Raw genomic sequence first — 17,734 nt, 5'->3', positions numbered from 1 at the left:
AAGCCATAAGAACACCCTTGTGTGCTGATGGTATCGTCTAAAACTACGGAAACATTTTAGGATATTCTGTAGGTTATAATCTAATGTACTGTATTGCATTTATGTTCTGATGAGAGGGTAAACTTGTTTTTCTCAACTTAAATTATAATTACACTCTGGATATATCTAACCACGGGTATTCACCAAGCAGCTATTTCAGTTTTCTGTTCCCTTTATGATTTTGTTTACATAAATACCCACCATAAATGGGAACAAACAAGACAGTTATGCGAGAGAAATGGCAAAAACAAAAAATAAAAGTTAGTAAACAATGGTCTGTGTGGCGAAAGGCATTTTAAAAACCAAAAAGGAGTTACAACTATCAGGAGGCATTATGAATGTGTCATAGTAACTACTGAGCAGCAGGAATAGACGAAAAGAACCAATCAGAATGGTCGAAAAACTGATGCCTAACGGTCTTTGGAGTTAACGTTAGATACAACTAACGTTACAAGAGAACAAACAAACTGCCAAGTGTAGTATTAACTGAAGCTCCGTGTTAATTCAGATCAAGCTCACTAGGTTACTACAACAGTTACAGGGTACTTTCATGTGAGTATGCCGGTATAAATAAGTAAATTAGCATGATAACTAGCTGGGTAACTTAGTTAAGCAAGGTAACATTGGTCGATATGAGAAATGTAAAGTGTACCCATCGAATTTAGACACTAGCTAAAAATATCCGTTTCAAGTAGTTTGACCGAGATCATCCATCAATGTGCTCTTATTTTGTATTATCTAACTGCAACATGTATATCGGTTGCCAATTATTGGCAGCTGTAAGTTTTGTCAAACTTTCACCCAACCTAGAAATAAACCAGAGAAGAAAACCTTTGTCAGTTAGTTATGACTAGCTTAGGTTAATTGGCATAACCAGCAGAGGGAGACATCCAAGGCCCACTTTTCTCAAACAGGAAGTGTTAATTAACATCCCCACCAAAAATCCACAGTAACATTTTGTGTAATGGAGAAATTGCTATAATGTTGGGCAGCATTGGTGGCTGATTGCAAGCTGTCCTGCCTCATTCCTCGTGTACTCGGGGCACTGAGCACTGAGGAGAAATAATGAAGAGTGTGTCACAAACTCTTGGGAACTGGTTGATGCATCATGCCTGAGTGATTGGTTTCATTTGAACGATCAAGCCATTATATATATTATATAAGTGAAGAAAAAAAAAAGTACAAACTTCTTGGAGAAACCAGGTAAGAAGAGTAAGAGGTGGGAAAGCAGCGAGTGGCAGCTGGGGGAGCAACTCTCCTTTGGAGTGTCTCGCTGTACCCAACATTGTGTACACATTGGGTGTCACTGGGCCAACTGTGGGTCAGTGGTTAGCAGGTCTGTCTTTCAATCAGGGGGTTGGCGGTTCAATCCCCGCCCTAGTCGATGTGTCCTTGAGCAAGACACTTAACCCTGCATTGCTCCCTGTAGCTGTGTCTACAGTGTATGAATGTAACATGATTCTAAGTCGCTTTAGATAAAAGTGTCAGCTAAATGTAATGTAATGTAACATTAGAACACCCTAACTGTAACCCTCTCTGATCCCCATCAGTGCCAGTCAGAATGAATGAAGAGGACTATAAGCATGGGTCACCTGTTTACCAGGAGAACAGCCAGAGTAAGCATGCATAAATAAACATTTCCTATTACGCACTGTTGTGACACCATTAATGTAGCTGCGACAATGTCCACCAAAAAATTGCTATGACAACTTTATAGAAAGTGACTTTTGTTTTAAATACAATACAACAATAACAAAAAAACAAGCTTACAGATACACAGCCACCACCAGACTCCTGGCTTGTAAAGTTGCTATGGCTAACGTGTCATTAAACCGTTGTCAACGCTCACATCCAGCTGACACAAAGCGGCAATATCATCGAGTCGGAGTTGGGTTTGCGTCCACCTGACAAACCGATATTCATAGTCCTTTTAGCTCTGTTTGTGTCTTCACCCACTCCTGAGAGGAATACCCAGGTCTTTAGCTTGCTAGGGGTTCAGAAGTGTTACCAGCCTTCATTTTCGAGTTATTTACTTGTGTAAATCCTACACACTCATAAACTGTACACACTGTATAAAAAGAGTAGACACGCTACTGCTTTAATCACAGATTGTGTCATTGAATTGCCTGATCTCTAATTATACTTACTCAGCCTTTTTACCCTCCCAGTGGCGTTCTTTCTGGGAGCTCCCCCCCAGTTCCTACCTGAGAGGACACAGAATCGTCCGTCTATGTGTCTGACCGGAATGCCACACCAACAGCTGCAATCTCACTCCCCTGAACACTACAGGAAGGCGATGGACATGCTGCCAAACACCTGTATGACCCCAGTGCCAGGTGACCCTTATAAAACTAGACGTATGTCTATCATAGAAGTGTCACATTAACAACACAGTAGCAGCGTGGTGCTCACTGGTGAGAGAGTGCAGGGTTTGAATATTGCCGTTGGTCATCTGCTTGCCGTCTGCCCTCTCCCCTTCGGCCTGTGTAGTTTTCCTCTGAGGGCTCTGATGCGTTCCTCACCATGAGACAAGTCTCTTCACAGGAAGGTTCTCCTGCGATAAGTGTCATCGCCCAGAACCGAGGCAATGGTCTCAGCGCTATATCTTACGAAGGATAAATAAGGCCGTATAAATCAAATACTAGCGCTAGGCCTAAGAGAGAAAGGTTATTCATGCGTTAACTTGGTAACCGTACCTTTTTTTTTGTCAATAAAACTCTGTCAATATCAGAGGATACGATTATCCTGTCATGAAACTAAATTCAACTTCAGGGAAAAGAAACAAGGGGCACAGAAAGAGCCACATATTTGATGAGCAAGACCGATGTTAACGTCATCTGTTAGACACACCAGAATGTATTCATTAATCACATGATATGCTCACTTTGCACTTTACCATCTCTAGCAACAAATGTCCAGGGCACCTCGTGGTGTTGTATGACAGGGATGCTCTTAATATGTTTTATGAGCAACAAAATGCATTATATCTATTGGAAACATGAGGTAGGGTGATATTTCACTAACTAGGTTTGTTCTGTCATGAGTGGGACTTTCTTAAGGATCGTTGTTGCACGCTAGCAATATACATGGAGTATATTACATCAGAAAGTACAAGAACAAACTATTAATACATTGAAAAAGTGAACTGAATCACATATTACATGTTTTGTGACACTGGCCCAAAACGTTAAAGCGACAGGATCGCTTGGTAATAAACCTTATGTATGAAGCTCTTTATTCAGGAGGACTTCATTTGATCTCACATCAGTGCGTAGAGTAAGTACATTAACTCAAGCACTTCCACTTCATGCAACTTTATATGCAACTCCACTAAAATTCAGATGGAAATATTGCACTGTTTACTCCTCTACACTTCCGGCTATATGACAACGATACAAATTAAGATTTGACATACGATGACATTATAAAGTTCAATGCAATTTAAGTATATACTGTAAAACACAACTAAAATAGTCAAATGTTGCCTATGTATACCACATATTTATGTGTTACTAATACTAATACCATGATAGACAGTAGAAAATAAAAGTTACAGGGGCCATTTAAGCACTTTTACTTGTCAATTCAGGAACTTTTTCTTGTAGTTCGCAGTGTGGTATCGCTGCTTTTACTTAATTAAAGGAACACTTCACTCCAAAAGGTTGTCTCTCCGACCAGTAGAGCTATATACCAATCTGGATTGTTTCTGTGGGAGTTTACATGTTGTTAAACATAGATGTAGAGATGTCTGACCTTGTTGTCAGCGGTTTCATGAAGGCACTGTGGTTGACAGAAAATAGTTCCAACATGAAACTGCTCCCAACAAGGTCTGTTGGTCATAACTTCTTGCTGTTTTTCAAATGCATTTCTTTTTGACGGTCTGACACCACAAGCCGAGTGCCATATATTTCCATTATTTTAGAGCTATGGCAGACATCTCTACGGCTGATATCTCTAAAACTAGGCCACTCACACCAAAACAATCAAGATAAGAGGAAAAATATGTGTTTATGATTTTGGGGGTGAACTGTCCCTTTAAGTAAAAGTATCTGAATACTTCCTGCATCACTGCTTCACGTTCTTCTCCAATGGCTGAGAAATTGTCAAACAAAACATGGGGCGTCGTCATATGTCCTTACAAAAAAGTAGGTATTCTGTTTACCTCCGTAAAGCCCACAGAGGGAGCCACCCCTTTCTCGCTTTGGGGAGGGAACAAGTCAGTTGAGAGATAATAAGTCTTGCTGTGACAGCGACTCCACATACATACCTTATGACGTGGCTGTATGAAAAACCTGCCTCAATTCTTTAAACTTCTTTACAATATTGTATCTAGATATTCCATTGGGATTAATAGCAATGAAAATACACAACATGTCATCAAGTATTTAATCTGGCTCACACCTTGAAGTTCTAGTTTTAGTGAGTGGATTCCAAAGCACCGACGCCTCTCAGGACTGCCAATCATCAACCAGCAGTCCAGCTGGAGAGCATTCCTCCCCGAACACAAACAGCAGAGCCCCTGACTCACAGCGCTGTGTCGGGGGGAGGGCAAACCTAACGGTTGACATCACTGGCCTGTGATGTCATGGTGATGTCAGTGCCTCTAATTGTAAATTGCACACTTAGTCGGCTGTGGCAACATTTCAGTCAGAGAGAAGACTCTGAAGGGGACGCTTTCTCTTGGAAAAGCCTGGGGGTAGACACAGCAAGGCTGTTACTGGGGAGGAGACAAAAACCGGTACGTTTGTCATCATCTCTTTTGAGCTATTTTTTTTAATGTCAACATTCAGTTTGGCAAAATGTACTCGTATTGAAGTTAAAAAAAAAAAGAAGAAAGAAAAAAAAGATATCTGGATTATTGCGATTGGCTTTTTAGATATTACACATTTGTTTATGCTTTTAGCGATTGCTTTCCCAGATCAATGTTAAAGAGCTTAATAATTTCCTCTTAAAAAGTAACAAAGGAACATTGCAATATCAGCAGCAACAAGCTTACTCCGATAATAAACGTTCTCACAGGGTTTGGTTGTCTCTCCTCAGTCATGCCCCCCCCCCCCCCCCCCCCCCCCTGTGAAATATTTCGATACTCTGCCCAAAAGCAGTGGCTGACGTCACTGCTTTTCCTGGAACAAGCCCCCAGCAGCGACATGTAAATGTGAACCATCGAAATGCGACGCACTGACGTCACCCACTGGCCACGCTGCGATTTAATGCAGTTCCCTCTTGTGACTCCAATCATATCATAGAATTAATCATCAACGTGCTACTTGATATGAGGGGGCAGTGAGCTCTGCTGGAGCTGAGCAAACAATGAACAAAAGTAGATAAGAGGGGCACCCGTTTCGCCTTCTCTTTTCAGTGTCACACACTGATTTGATGGCATGGAAGAGGAGAGAATTAAATGTGGAATTCAATCTCGCAAAATCTCGAATTAAATCTATTTATTATTGAGACGTTCTCATGGAAATCTCTGGGCGTCTGGTGTCAAAGAACTAAAGTCATGTGACAAAGTTACAGGATTAGGTATGCTGTGCGTTATAGCTTTATCTGTCACAGAATTAAAAATAATAGACACGCTGACTGACAGATCTCCCTAAATTCGGCCTTATATTTACACGTCGTACACGCCAGATGTAACCGATCAAATTGACAAAGGTAGACTGAGAGTAACTTGCAAATATTGTGCAATCGAGGATGATTTTCCATGAGATTTTACAACAAAAGAAACAATACATGGAGTTACAAAACGACCAAACGGCGCTGCTTAGGTTCGCATTGTAAAATATGTCCCTCTCATTATAAACTGCATGAATACTAACTCATATTTCTCCATGTACGGCTGAGACAAAGTAACGCCTACATTTACAAAGTATTTGCAATCATTTCTGCTTGTGATGCGATGGTGACTTCCTGGTTACTTGGTGAATTGCTTGATCGGGGTGTGGCACAGTTGTTTTTCAAGCAACTTACACATTCCACAAGTTTCTTTCAATCAAACTTGACTTTTATTGGGTGCAACCTGGTTTGAAAAAAATCCCTTGTTTCCAAAGCTTGTGTGGAAAAGTCCCTCTGAAGTTTCAAGTAATTGGTGGTTGCAATCGTTGGTGTCGTGGCAGGTATGAGCAGGTATACAGTGTCTTTTTCTGGTTGTTTACTGTAGCCAAAAAACTAGAGACAAGAAACGTACACACCTCCCCGGTGGCACACCCACCTCATCAACGATCACCACGGCGCTGTTTGTAACGAACATTCAAACAGCTGGTGCAAACCAACCCTGTTGACAGACGTGTTGTTTTGTGTCTCCCCAGGCAACTCGGGTAACTTGATTGCCTACAAGCTGTGTAACACCAGCTCCACCCTCCCTCAGGAGGTGGCGAAGGCCGACGCTCACAGCTCGCTGGTATCAGTGGAAGCCTCCCTAAAGAGGGAGCAGCGCTTGATGAAGAACAGGTAGAGGGGACCATTCACTCTGGCCATATCATCAGCCGATGTTCCATTATATTAGTGTCAGTGAATATGGGCCTTGTGATTAACATGAAATGGCAGGGGGGGCGGGGGATAGGTTCTAGTTTTTTTTATTTTTTTAAAGCAATAGCACAACATTTTTAGAAATATGCTTATTTACTTTTCTGAGAGTTCGATGAGACCTTCTTAAACCTTCTGTGCCCACACACACAAGAGCCCCCTTTTGTAGCTCTTGCAATGTGAGCTCTCTCGGTTCCCTTGGTGTCCACTGATTCACGGTTGGCTCCCTGTTGGATCTGGGAGAAAAGCCAAGAAGCTTTTTCTTTTTTTCCACGGTAACTGTTGTTGTTGCTTCCAGGGAAGCCGTCCGGGAGTCCCGGGTAAAGAAGAAGGAATACATCAAATGCCTCGAAGATCGCATGTACTTGTTAGAAAATATCAACAAGACTCTGACTCGGGAGATCAAAGCCTTAAAAGACACACACGCACAAAACACTCCTTGTCCTTGCTGTAAATAATGTGTTTACACAATGATGTCAATGTTTCTGCTGGTGGTGACGATTAACATGAATACGTGTATATTTGGTTAAGTAACACACCCATGTGTGGAATTAAATAACTTACTGTTCACGTGGCTGAATTTAGAAGGTTGTTTCAGTTCTCTGGTGGTGCTTTATTTCCTCCTCTGTTGTCATGTCATCTGATAGATTCTGATTCTGATAGACATTCTTTTTAATGTATTTGCATTAATAAAGTTATTGCTCAGTCGCTCTGTGTATTTGTTCTTCTCTCACACAGTTAATATATAGATATAGGACACAGTAGCATATTTCCATTGTGTTTATAAGCTGTGAGTGCCATGTGAGTCCCTGGTTCTCAGTGATGGCATTCTCTGACTTCATGGATGCAGTCAACGTCTCAAACACTCAAGAATGTGTCGCAGTACAAAGAAAAGTGAGGAACTGATTTATCTTTTATTATTGGAATTGTCTTTTACGTGGATCTCCACAATTAAAAATGTGAAAAAGGTTTGCTCGCGGTGATCCCCGCTGTCTCACTCCCCATGTGCAGTTTGGGTGGCGGCACATCATGGAAACAAAACAACCGAGGCAAGAATCCATTACCCCGGAGAGTTGCGCTGCACCTGTGCCCGTTGTGAAACCTTATTCCTGTCCTATCCGTAACAAAACACGGTCAACGTCCAACCTGCCAGAGACAAACACCACACTGCGGAATAAACCAGAAGGGAAAAGGAAATTCTGTCCGAGTGAATTGACTACACCCAGCATTTAAATATTACTGCATTAATGAGAGCAGATGGACAGCAATTAAACCATGCCATTATCTCTGTGAAGTCACTGTTCATTACATAGTTTGGTTTGCCTGTGACGTGCAAAATGCTTTAAACTGTGATCTTGGTTTGCATATTTTAAAAACAACTTTGAAAGAGTCTTTTCTTGTCTTGACTGCATTGTTCTCTCATTTAATGCAATGCATGTGCAGTACCAGCAGGCTGCACTGCAGCACCACGCCTGATCATCTTTTTTTTTTAAAAGCCAATCAATAGCCATACATTCTTCAACGCTATCACCTGTCCATATTGTCTTGCCTGTCATGGATACCATCTCAAAGGATTAGGCTATTCCTCGGGAGCTCACTCTGTTGACCTCCACTAATCTCGCTTAAACCTGCAGATAGGTTTGGTATGAGCAGCAAAGAAAGCAAAGCCTCTGTGGATTTGTCCGTTATGAGTCAAGATTCTGTAATTAACTGGCACTCACAAATATGAGTAAGAAAGAAATGACAGATGTCCATGTTTGGGTCCATGACATGTCGTAAGCCAGGGATATACAGCACGAGCGTTCGCTCACATGTTTTGCTCGGTAGCCCATTCTTTGTTTACTGTTATTAAAAAACTAAATGTTATAGACACATTAAGTATCCTGTGACAATCTTTCTATATTTATTCAAGCATCCTTGCACTCTGCATGATTGCACTTATATATATATATATATATATATATATATATATATATATATATATATATATATATATAAGTATATATATATATATATATATATATATATGTGAGTGGGTGAGTGTGTGTGTGCGTGTAGTAGGTCAACGTTTATGCTTACCTTTGTTCTACTTTGTTGTCCTTGTTTATCTGTCCATTTATGTGTATGTATCCTGAGAGCAACGGAAACATGGCCAATAAATCTGATTATTAATCTAATTATAGGTTACTGCCTGAAGATAAATAGTAGTGGAATGGAAGGAATCATTTACGGACCTGAATCCATTTAAGAACATTATTTTGTCTATTATAATCTATATTGATATTGATATATGTATTACTTAATTGTAGGCCTTTCTTCAAAGAGCCTCACAATTGTCCATCTATTACAGTGTAACCACCCACTTGAACCGGAACAGTTTCTCATAGCAGTAATACTGTAGTTTTTTTAAGGTGTGTTTATGTGCTACCGGATATTGCGCTCTCTATTTGTATACATGTCGCCGACGACCCTTCTCCCACGACTTGGTACAAACAACAAACAGCAGGAATACAGAGTGAGTAACTGTTTAAAAAAAGAATCCTACTATTGTGCGTTGCTCTTTGAAAATATATGCAAAGGACAAACAATGCCACCAGATCATAAAACACCTAGGATATCAAACGAGGTGGTTGTTTCCTAGATTTCTTTTTCTGTTTGGTTATTATGGTTTTCTCTCGGGCTTCCGTGGATTAAAAACGACTGGGCTATAGGTTTACTTTATGCATTTACAAGTGCGAAACCATTTCTTATTCCTAGTATCGAAAATTCGACTTTACGGGGAGCACCTGAAAGCCACACAGCAGCGGATGTAGCAGCAGCAGTAGCAGTCTACAGTACATCGGCAACAATGTAGCGCTGAGAGCTAAAATATCCCCCCCCCTCCCCAACGAGACGTCATGAAGAAATAGTGTTTTAAAATGCGTTTGCAGAGATAACTGGACGCTCGGACGGAAATTACGAGGCGAGGGAGTGGACGGCTGTGAAATAGAGGCACTATCTGCCCTCGCCCTGGACGTTGGGACGTCGGGCTACTCCTCCGCTTTATTAGCCTACCGTGGCGTTTTATCAGCCTTTTAAATGACCGAACTTCACCGGCTCAGCGCAGCCTGCTGTGGACTCGGGGGAAGGGCGTGTAGCGCCAACGGATACCGGGGTTTGTAGTCTGGCTCTCCGCCTTACCGCTCTGTTGTTCTCCCTCTATTTCTGTCTGTCTCTTGTCTCTCTCGTAGTAGCGTTATCAGCACGGCCAGGAGAAGGCTGGAGATACAGCTGAGGGGTGGGTGGGTGGGGGGGGGGGGTTGGACTATAACCGAAACCTGTTCACACCATGGGGAATACAACCTCTTGCTGCGTGTCTTCGAGCCCCAAACACAGGAGGAACAACCACTCCAGGCTCGAGCCCTACCGGCCTGAGCCGGAGCTCAGCCGGGAGGACACGGGCTGCAACCTCCAGCACATCAGCGACAGAGAAAATCTAGACGGTAAGATGGAGATGCAGCTACCCCCCAATCCCCCCAATATTTACTGTCGCGTCTGAATAACATGTCAAAGAAGAAATAAAATGTCACACACCTATTACTGTTAGGTATATTATTGCTATTATGATCATTGGTAGTGTTGTTGCGGTGATTCGCTCTACCTTTTAAAAGACGTACGCTGTTAACGACTGCTTGCAACATATGTGCAAAGGACTCACCCACCCCCATGACACCACTAACTACAACACTGTAGACTTCCTTCTCTTGGGGCTTCCAGCTTGTTGTAACACATGGCAGTGGTTTCCAAACTGGGATGCTAAAGGTCAAGGCACTTTAGCTGGGGAAACAGTACTATTAGAGAGTCTTTTCGTATTAGTTTCACTATGACATCCTTATTACACATTGACTTAGATCGCTGTCAGCTTGGTGCTGCCTTGTTATTTGGTGTCCTGAGCCCCCGAGCTTAGTCATCTCTGTGTGTGTGTGTGTGTGTGTGTGTGTGTGTGTGTGTGTGCGTGTCTTTTGAAGGGCTAGTGTGAATGTGTGCTCCAGTGAGAGGCGATGTGATCATGATGGGCAGTGTTCACGGCAGGGTGTCAGTTCACTTCCTACAGGGGGCTCTGAATGGGAAATGACGCAGCCATCACATATCGGTGCTCATAAAATGTGTCTAATTGTGTATCATTGACCCACACAAACAAACTAGGCCAAATGCCACTTGGCATTATGTATACACAGCTACAGAAAGATAATGTTACCCATATCATCCATTCTCTGCTGCGTGACGGCAAAGCAGCTGAGCCATCCTTCGCAGTTAGGCTACTTCCTAACTCATTCCCAGGCCGTACGATGGACCAGGTCTACACAGGGGTGTCCTCTTAGTTGGACGTGCCTAGAAATACCTTTCCCAGGGAGGCTCCGGGGGCATCCTCCGATGTCTGAATCACCGTAGCCTTCATCTTTCCATCCGAAGAAGCGACAGCAGTTCTGCTCTGAGCTTGTTCACGGGGGAAACCAGTCACAATGGAAACTCAAGTTTGATTGCTTGTGTCCATAAGCTTATTCTTTCAATCATTCAGAGTTGGAACGATGCCTTTGATTAATCGGTTGGTCTATGAATGTAAAAAAGTATCCTCAGATGTCTTGTGTTGTCCGACCAACAGTCTTAAATATATTCAGTTTACAATGATACAATACAAGTAAAAGCAGTACATCTTTACATCTGAGAAGCTTGAACCAGCACGTGTTAGTAGTTTTTAAAATGATCAGCCGAAGAAGAAGAAACAATCAATCAACTATTATCGATGATGACTGAAAATAGTTATTTATGGCAGCCCTACAGTGGTTAGAAGCTACTTGTGCCAGGGAGATGCGGACCTCATCCAAATATCATGAGGTCGAAATGACCACTCTTAGAGTAAATGCGACAATCGGAGGAGGAGGCGGGGATAGCCTGTTTAAGCTATTTACACAAGTCTTTAGGTAATGACCCCATGACCTTGTCACTGTATCTCTAATGGCTTTCCACAGCCAGAAGACGCCTGTGCCCGTCCTCTGGAGGAATAACGCTCCATAGCAAGTGAAGGCACTTGAAAATCACATACTGTGTAGGTCATATAATCTTGAGGACTTTGCGAAACAGTAAATAATGGAAATTTTCAAGGAAGCTGTGCGATGCAGGGAGATTTGCTATCTGTCCTTTGAAAGAGTAAATAAATAGTTGGCAAAGGTTGTTTTTTTTCTTGTGTTGTGATAAATTCTAAGTTAGATTTTAACTCAGATTTTCATTTGTGTGTGTGTGTGTGTGTGTGTGCTCCCGTTGAGCATATGATTAAAAAAAAATAACCCAAACAATAATCAGTCATGGGAACTGCTGACAGTGGTGACGCCACAGGCTCACACCCTTCCATCCTCACGAGTGCGAAAGGGTTATTCAGATGGAACCCTTTTCACAGCTGATTGGCCCGATCGGTTGCTCTCTCTAACGACCCGGTGCGCTCTCAAGTGTACGCACCAGTCAGATGTAAAGAGGCTGGAGATTCACGCTTTACCACGAGAGCTGATTTACACCTTTTTTTGCATTCAGCCTGTCATGCTTTATATGTTGTTCTTCACAGCACGTGTTGTATATATCTGCTTCTTAGGACATACATGCTGTACCATGCGAATGCAGGTCTCTCAGGGTCAAGCCCATCGCTCCTGTTTGACTGCGATGAGGACACGTTGACGAGCACATATATAGCGGCCTGAAGGATGGTTAAGTTTTATGGTTACTATCAACACAAAGCGTAAGTCATTGATTCCCTAGGGGAGGAAACCACTTGTGAAAATGCCCACTGCTCTCCAGCTAGCGCTGTTTGACTGGTGGCTTGTGTGGTCACCGAGATGCTCTCCAGACCAAATGCATTTTGATATGAAAAATGCATAGGGAGTTAAATAAAGACGTGCTTTATAAAGTCTATAAAAGGCTTTTTGGATATTGGGTGTTAGCAGCAGTGCTTTGGTACAAAGGTTTTTATAAGCTTGGCTTCACACCAGCGTGAAATATGTTTTAAAACTTTCATCCAAACCTTTTTAAACAATACAAATCCTGCAATAGGGATTGATAATTGATTCATAATTGAATTCATATCTAAATGTTTTTTATTATAATCACAGTTTCAGGGGAGCGATTTCCTTTAAAAAAATGTTAATAACATTTTTGAAACAAGTGAGCCAGCAGCAGCCTCTTTCCGAGCTAGATAAAGATAACCGGAAGAATAACAGGAGATCATTATGGGGGAAAGGATGATCAGATATGAAGACTACAGATTGCCATCGACATGTGCTCAACCTAACTAGGTTCACCGTCTGCAGCGCGAAGAAGAGTGCGAGAGACACTCTTTCCAGACCCTCCACACACACGGACAGCGGGGCTAATTTTAGATTTAATTTGATCAGAGAACGTTGCAATGCTGGATTGCTGCACAGTCGCTCTTTGTAAAGGTAAACCGAGGCCACTTATGATGTCTCAGAAATAAGAGAGAGAGTGGAAAGCGAGACCGAATATGAAACAGATGGATATCTCACCCTGCTTAGGTTTTACTTAAAGTAGACATCTGTAAATGAGCGATGGCCCTGGGCCCGGCATTCGTCTCTGTCTCATCAGTGTTAAAGTTAGTTATTTCTGGAGCACACACACACACACACACACACATATTGATGCGTCTTGCTTGCAGGCTAATTGAAATCTGCACATGGATTATTCATGCCTGGTTGGTGAGCCTGGGGAATCTCCTAACTATGACTTCCAGACGAGTTGACCTAGAATAACGCGGTCTGATCCCATTCCGTTTGGATTGTTGCTGAGGTGAAACGCAATGTAAACTAGGGCAACTAACGATTGTTTTCTTTATCGATTAATCAGTTGATCATTTTCTCAATTCACTGACCAGCTTTAACAGTTTTAGGGGGACATCATTAATATATGAAGCATTAAGCGGGCTAAACAGTAGAGCGGATGGTGGAAACTTTGGCAACATTTCGTCATGTTCCTCATTTGCTGGTTCGAAATGTCCAAGCATTGAAATGATTAAAGAGCCACTAAATCAAGACAGCCAGCTCTTTTCAGGATGCTGCTGACCACAGTTTGATGAGCTGTCTGAAAACAGGGCAGCATATGTCACAGTTTGGTGTCAGAGTCAAAGTCACATTCTCTGTATAGCCACATGTTGACACAGTTCTTTTTCTGGGACAAATCAACCATAAAGGAGGCAGAAATAACTGTTTGGGTTTCTTTTCAACATGGTGTCACCAATGCGGGCACCATAACATTCACGATAACCTCTCCGCCGATACAGACAACAGCAACTTCATGCATACTCTCGATCAGTTGGTTAAATCAATCTTTCTAAAAGGCCTAAAAAAGCTAAGACATGGGAAGTATGATTTTATTAATCAATTCTATTTTTTCCTGACATTGCAAATTAAAATCTTAATAATTGGTATTTTGAAAAAATATTTTACAGAATGTCTGTTATATTAATGCAAGTCAGGATAGAAAAAAACAACAACAGAGGTGGGATGTTTTTTTAAATCGGGAAGTCGGTTGTAACAAAAGCATTTTAGAAAATAGAAGCCATTGTAAATTAGGATGAAAGTACACATACGGCTTCAGGGAACGTTGGCATATTAAACAAATCAGTGGTCAGAAAATTAATCTTCAGACAAAAAGGCCAGCCATTCGACAGAGGATTTGCTGCTCTTCTCTGTCATGTATGAAATAGTACATTTTTAGGTTTTGCACTGTGAAACTGAAGTAGTCCTTATAAGTCACCATGGGCTCCAGGAAATTGTCGTCAATAATAATTGTGTTTTTTACCATTTACTCAAAAAAACTAATGGTTAATCAAAAACATAATGGCCAGATTTTTCAACAATGAAGTTAATTGTTAGTTGCATCCCTACATGGAGCAATCAAGGTGAGCTAGGATCTTTCCTCTTAAATAGTTGGTGATAGGATTATGAATGTGTCTGAATAGAAAGTATTTAAAGATGCAGAGCCTTGGTGAGGGCATGCAGGTGTCACATGTGTCAAAGTACCTTCTATTCACTCAGTAATGATGTGATAGTGACATTTCAGTTATTGACATGTTATTTATTTTATTCTTTATTGGTAAGAGTCTTAGTACAAACACGTTATACCACTGACTATGCCACGAGTATTCTCTCGATTCATGGTTTTGTCCCGAGAATGGATCATTTCTGTTGGTGATATGTCGTCAAAAGCGGTTCATTTCTACCCCAGAAGACAAAGGGCAAGCCTCGCCTCACAACCAGCAGGCCCTTTTTACTCTTATGCTTTGTAGCTGCATTAAATATTTAAAAAAAAAAGAGTTTAAAGTGGTGGCGAGATTCTGAATCATGTCGACCTAAGCTTCATTAGATCATTGCCTGATAAAACCCAATTCATCCCCTTTTTGATTCTGACGGAAAGCCGGCAAATTCTTTCCGAGAGGAGTAACACATCGTTTCACGGGGAGCAGTTTCCATTCCAAAAACAAATGAACAGAGATTTATAGACTGTTAATGAAAACCCAATTGCCTGTGACGATCTCATTCTGATGTCTGGTTGGGCCGGACTTTGAGTGGGGAAGATGCATCTGCCGCTCGCAAATTACCTGCTCACGCGTTCCTCGCCGTCGTCTCCTGAGAAATTGACATAACATTGGTCTTCTGCCTGTTCTGGTGGAGAGCAGAACAGCCTCTGGATCACTGATCAGAAACACCCATTAAAAGAAGAAAGACATCCATTAATTTTCAATGCCATTGAGTCGTAATACCTATCCAACCTCTTACACGCTATCGGGGGTTAGATCACAGGGTTGGGAGTGTACGTAGAGGGGATTAAAGCGGGATGGAGTTGATACTGGAGTTAGTTATTCACAGTTGACGGTCTATATTTACAGAATAATGCTACCATTGTGTGACACTTTTTTTTCCTCTCGCTGTTGTTGGTTTTGCATTGCGCTTATTTCTAAGAATAGGACAAAGAAAAATGAAAGGTCCTTTGCAGGATTTTACAAAGGCACTTTGAAAAGGACATTTTGTCCCTGCAAATTGATAAAACTGTCATTTTGAAGATGGACGGTATATTATCTGTGCTTCTTTCGTGGCAGTATTTGTAAAGCCAAAAAGATAAAACCTCAGGGTCCAAATAAAGTCATCCCTCGCCAATAGAAAGAACAGATATGGCTGGATGTGGAATGTCAACATAGAGAAGGGCACCATAAGACCTGTCCACACAGAGCTATTAATACGTGTGTAGGAAGGCCAAACTGGTGCTTCCATGAGACTAAAGGGAGCTTGAAAAAATGTCAAGCTTGAATGCTTTTTCTTTGGTTGTATGCTTTCAAAATGTTAAGCTTTTGCGAGACAGCTGCGCAGTAAACCGTGGTAATGCCAATGGCCTCTCAGATCCGAGTCTCCACCCTAATTGTTTGGGGCGCGCTCCCCAAAATCCAACTTCTCAAGTGACAGATGGAGTGTTTCTGACTTGTTTGTGCCTGAAACAGACAATAATTAACAGCATATTTTTTATTTACATGCCTCATTATCCAATGTCAAAAACTCCTTGAGCAAGGCACTTAACCTCGAAAGGGCTCCAGTGGAGCCAGAACAGAGCATACTTTGTATTGGGCTTAGTATTATAAGACCAGTGGTATACTGGTGGGATCACAATGATGCTGAAGTTTATCAGAATAAACACACTTGTTTACAGTTGATAATGATCCATTTCTTTAAAAAAGCAGTGGGTAGTGTATAGTAATGTCTAGTTTCAGAATATATTGCGTGTCTCCAAATAAATTCTGGATGAAATGAGTTATTTAACCCTGACTTCAAAAAAAGGAACTTCTTTGCTGCTGTTATTCCAGATCCACAGTGCCGTGCTGCACAGAGTCACACATCCATTCTCATGACATTACATCAGCCCTACAACAGCTGCTGTTGGACTTGCTTGAATACACTGCAGTGTGTGGATGAAGCAGCATGCAGAATGTTCCCTCGAAAAATGACCTCCGGCTCTTTGCTTTCCCAGTAAATTGCGATTCATGGGGTAAATTGATGAGCGGGGGAGCCCCCCTGCAAAGCAACACAGTAGGCCTGCAGCCCTTTTATTTAATTTTTTATCTCACATTAAATCATAATATTATTTTTTGTACTGTGGACATATAACTGAAAATTATTTTTTTGCTATCATTACACGGGCGTACATTCCCTAACATCAGTATTATGAGTTTTCTTCTTCTTCGGTCTAATGGCTCGAACGCATACTGGCGAGAATTATTTTTCAAATGGAAAACCTTTCCTTGTTCATGCCAGCTTTGAATTTACATGTGAGCTTTCATGTGACTTTCCTGTGATATGATGCTCTCTCCAATAGAAAACAACTTGTGTTCGAATAGATCAAGTCTGATATAGTGGGGGAATAGTGCAGTGGTTTGCTGCAGTGTGATTACGGTGCAGGGAAATTCCTTTAAGTCACCAAACTATGGAGAGGTCGATAGCTACAAATCAAATTATAGATCATATTATTGTCGGAGTATTCCAGTAAGAAGAAAACATCTAGGAGCCTATCCCAGAACACTTATTGTGCATGTTGACAGTCAGCTACCCAACTATCTACTGTGTGTGCATGCCAACATTGGCCTGCACGCATGTGTTGTGTGGAAATGTCAACACAGACGAAGTATGACAGAGCTTGGCACAGATGGCCTTCCTGTCATCCTCGGCTCTTTCCACAGCTTGACACCGGCTGAACCTCAGAGGGAGAGAGAATTGATTTTTATTTACCTCCATTTTACTTTATACAATATGAACGAACAGAACATCGTATTCATGTCAAACTTAAACAAATCAACAAACAAAGAAAACCAAAAACACACAAATCGTCGGCTCACTGGTCCAGTTTGTTTTTGTTGAGCACTTTTACACATTTTGTGTCCAAGAGTTTGCGCTCTGTTTCTGAGACCCCATTCAGCTTTGGAATGCATCCTAGATCCGGAAAAGGATCTGCAGAATCGGGAGCTTCCTCTCCTCTTTCATACTCCTGCAGCATCTCGACCTCGTCCTCCGTCAGTTTTTTCCCGTCCATCTGGCCATGTGGAGCCGAGCAGAGGTAGAGAGCTTCTCCTTATCAGAGAAGTGGTCCT

The 17,734-nt window shown here is 41.7% G+C and overlaps 1 protein-coding gene and 2 long non-coding RNA genes across 6 annotated transcripts in view; all 3 read left to right on the top strand.

Annotated features, from left to right (window-relative positions):
- Positions 1-476: 476 nt before the first annotated feature.
- LOC117749586 lies at positions 477-2,602 on the top strand. The gene is made up of 3 exons (XR_004611725.1): positions 477-591; positions 1,590-1,655; positions 2,208-2,602. It is a non-coding gene; the product is annotated as an uncharacterized LOC117749586 (long non-coding RNA).
- A 1,701-nt stretch (positions 2,603-4,303) lies between these two features.
- LOC117749584 lies at positions 4,304-7,272 on the top strand. Its single transcript, XR_004611724.1, has 3 exons — positions 4,304-4,777; positions 6,348-6,489; positions 6,863-7,272. It is a non-coding gene; the product is annotated as an uncharacterized LOC117749584 (long non-coding RNA).
- A 1,703-nt stretch (positions 7,273-8,975) lies between these two features.
- ccny (cyclin Y) overlaps positions 8,976-17,734 on the top strand; it is a 33,032-nt gene continuing 24,273 nt past the window's right edge. For 2 of the 4 annotated variants that reach the window (XM_034559677.1, XM_034559676.1), the window contains exon 1: positions 9,090-10,046. In XM_034559677.1, coding sequence (XP_034415568.1) covers positions 9,893-10,046 — 154 coding nt within the window. In that variant the 5' untranslated portion in view covers positions 9,090-9,892. The other 2 variants (XM_034559678.1, XM_034559679.1) reach the window with 2 other exon arrangements.

This window comes from Cyclopterus lumpus, chromosome 20, assembly GCF_009769545.1.
Source record: "Cyclopterus lumpus isolate fCycLum1 chromosome 20, fCycLum1.pri, whole genome shotgun sequence".
Taxonomy (NCBI): Eukaryota; Metazoa; Chordata; class Actinopteri; order Perciformes; family Cyclopteridae; genus Cyclopterus; species Cyclopterus lumpus.
This window is presented reverse-complemented; position numbering and strand designations above follow the sequence as displayed.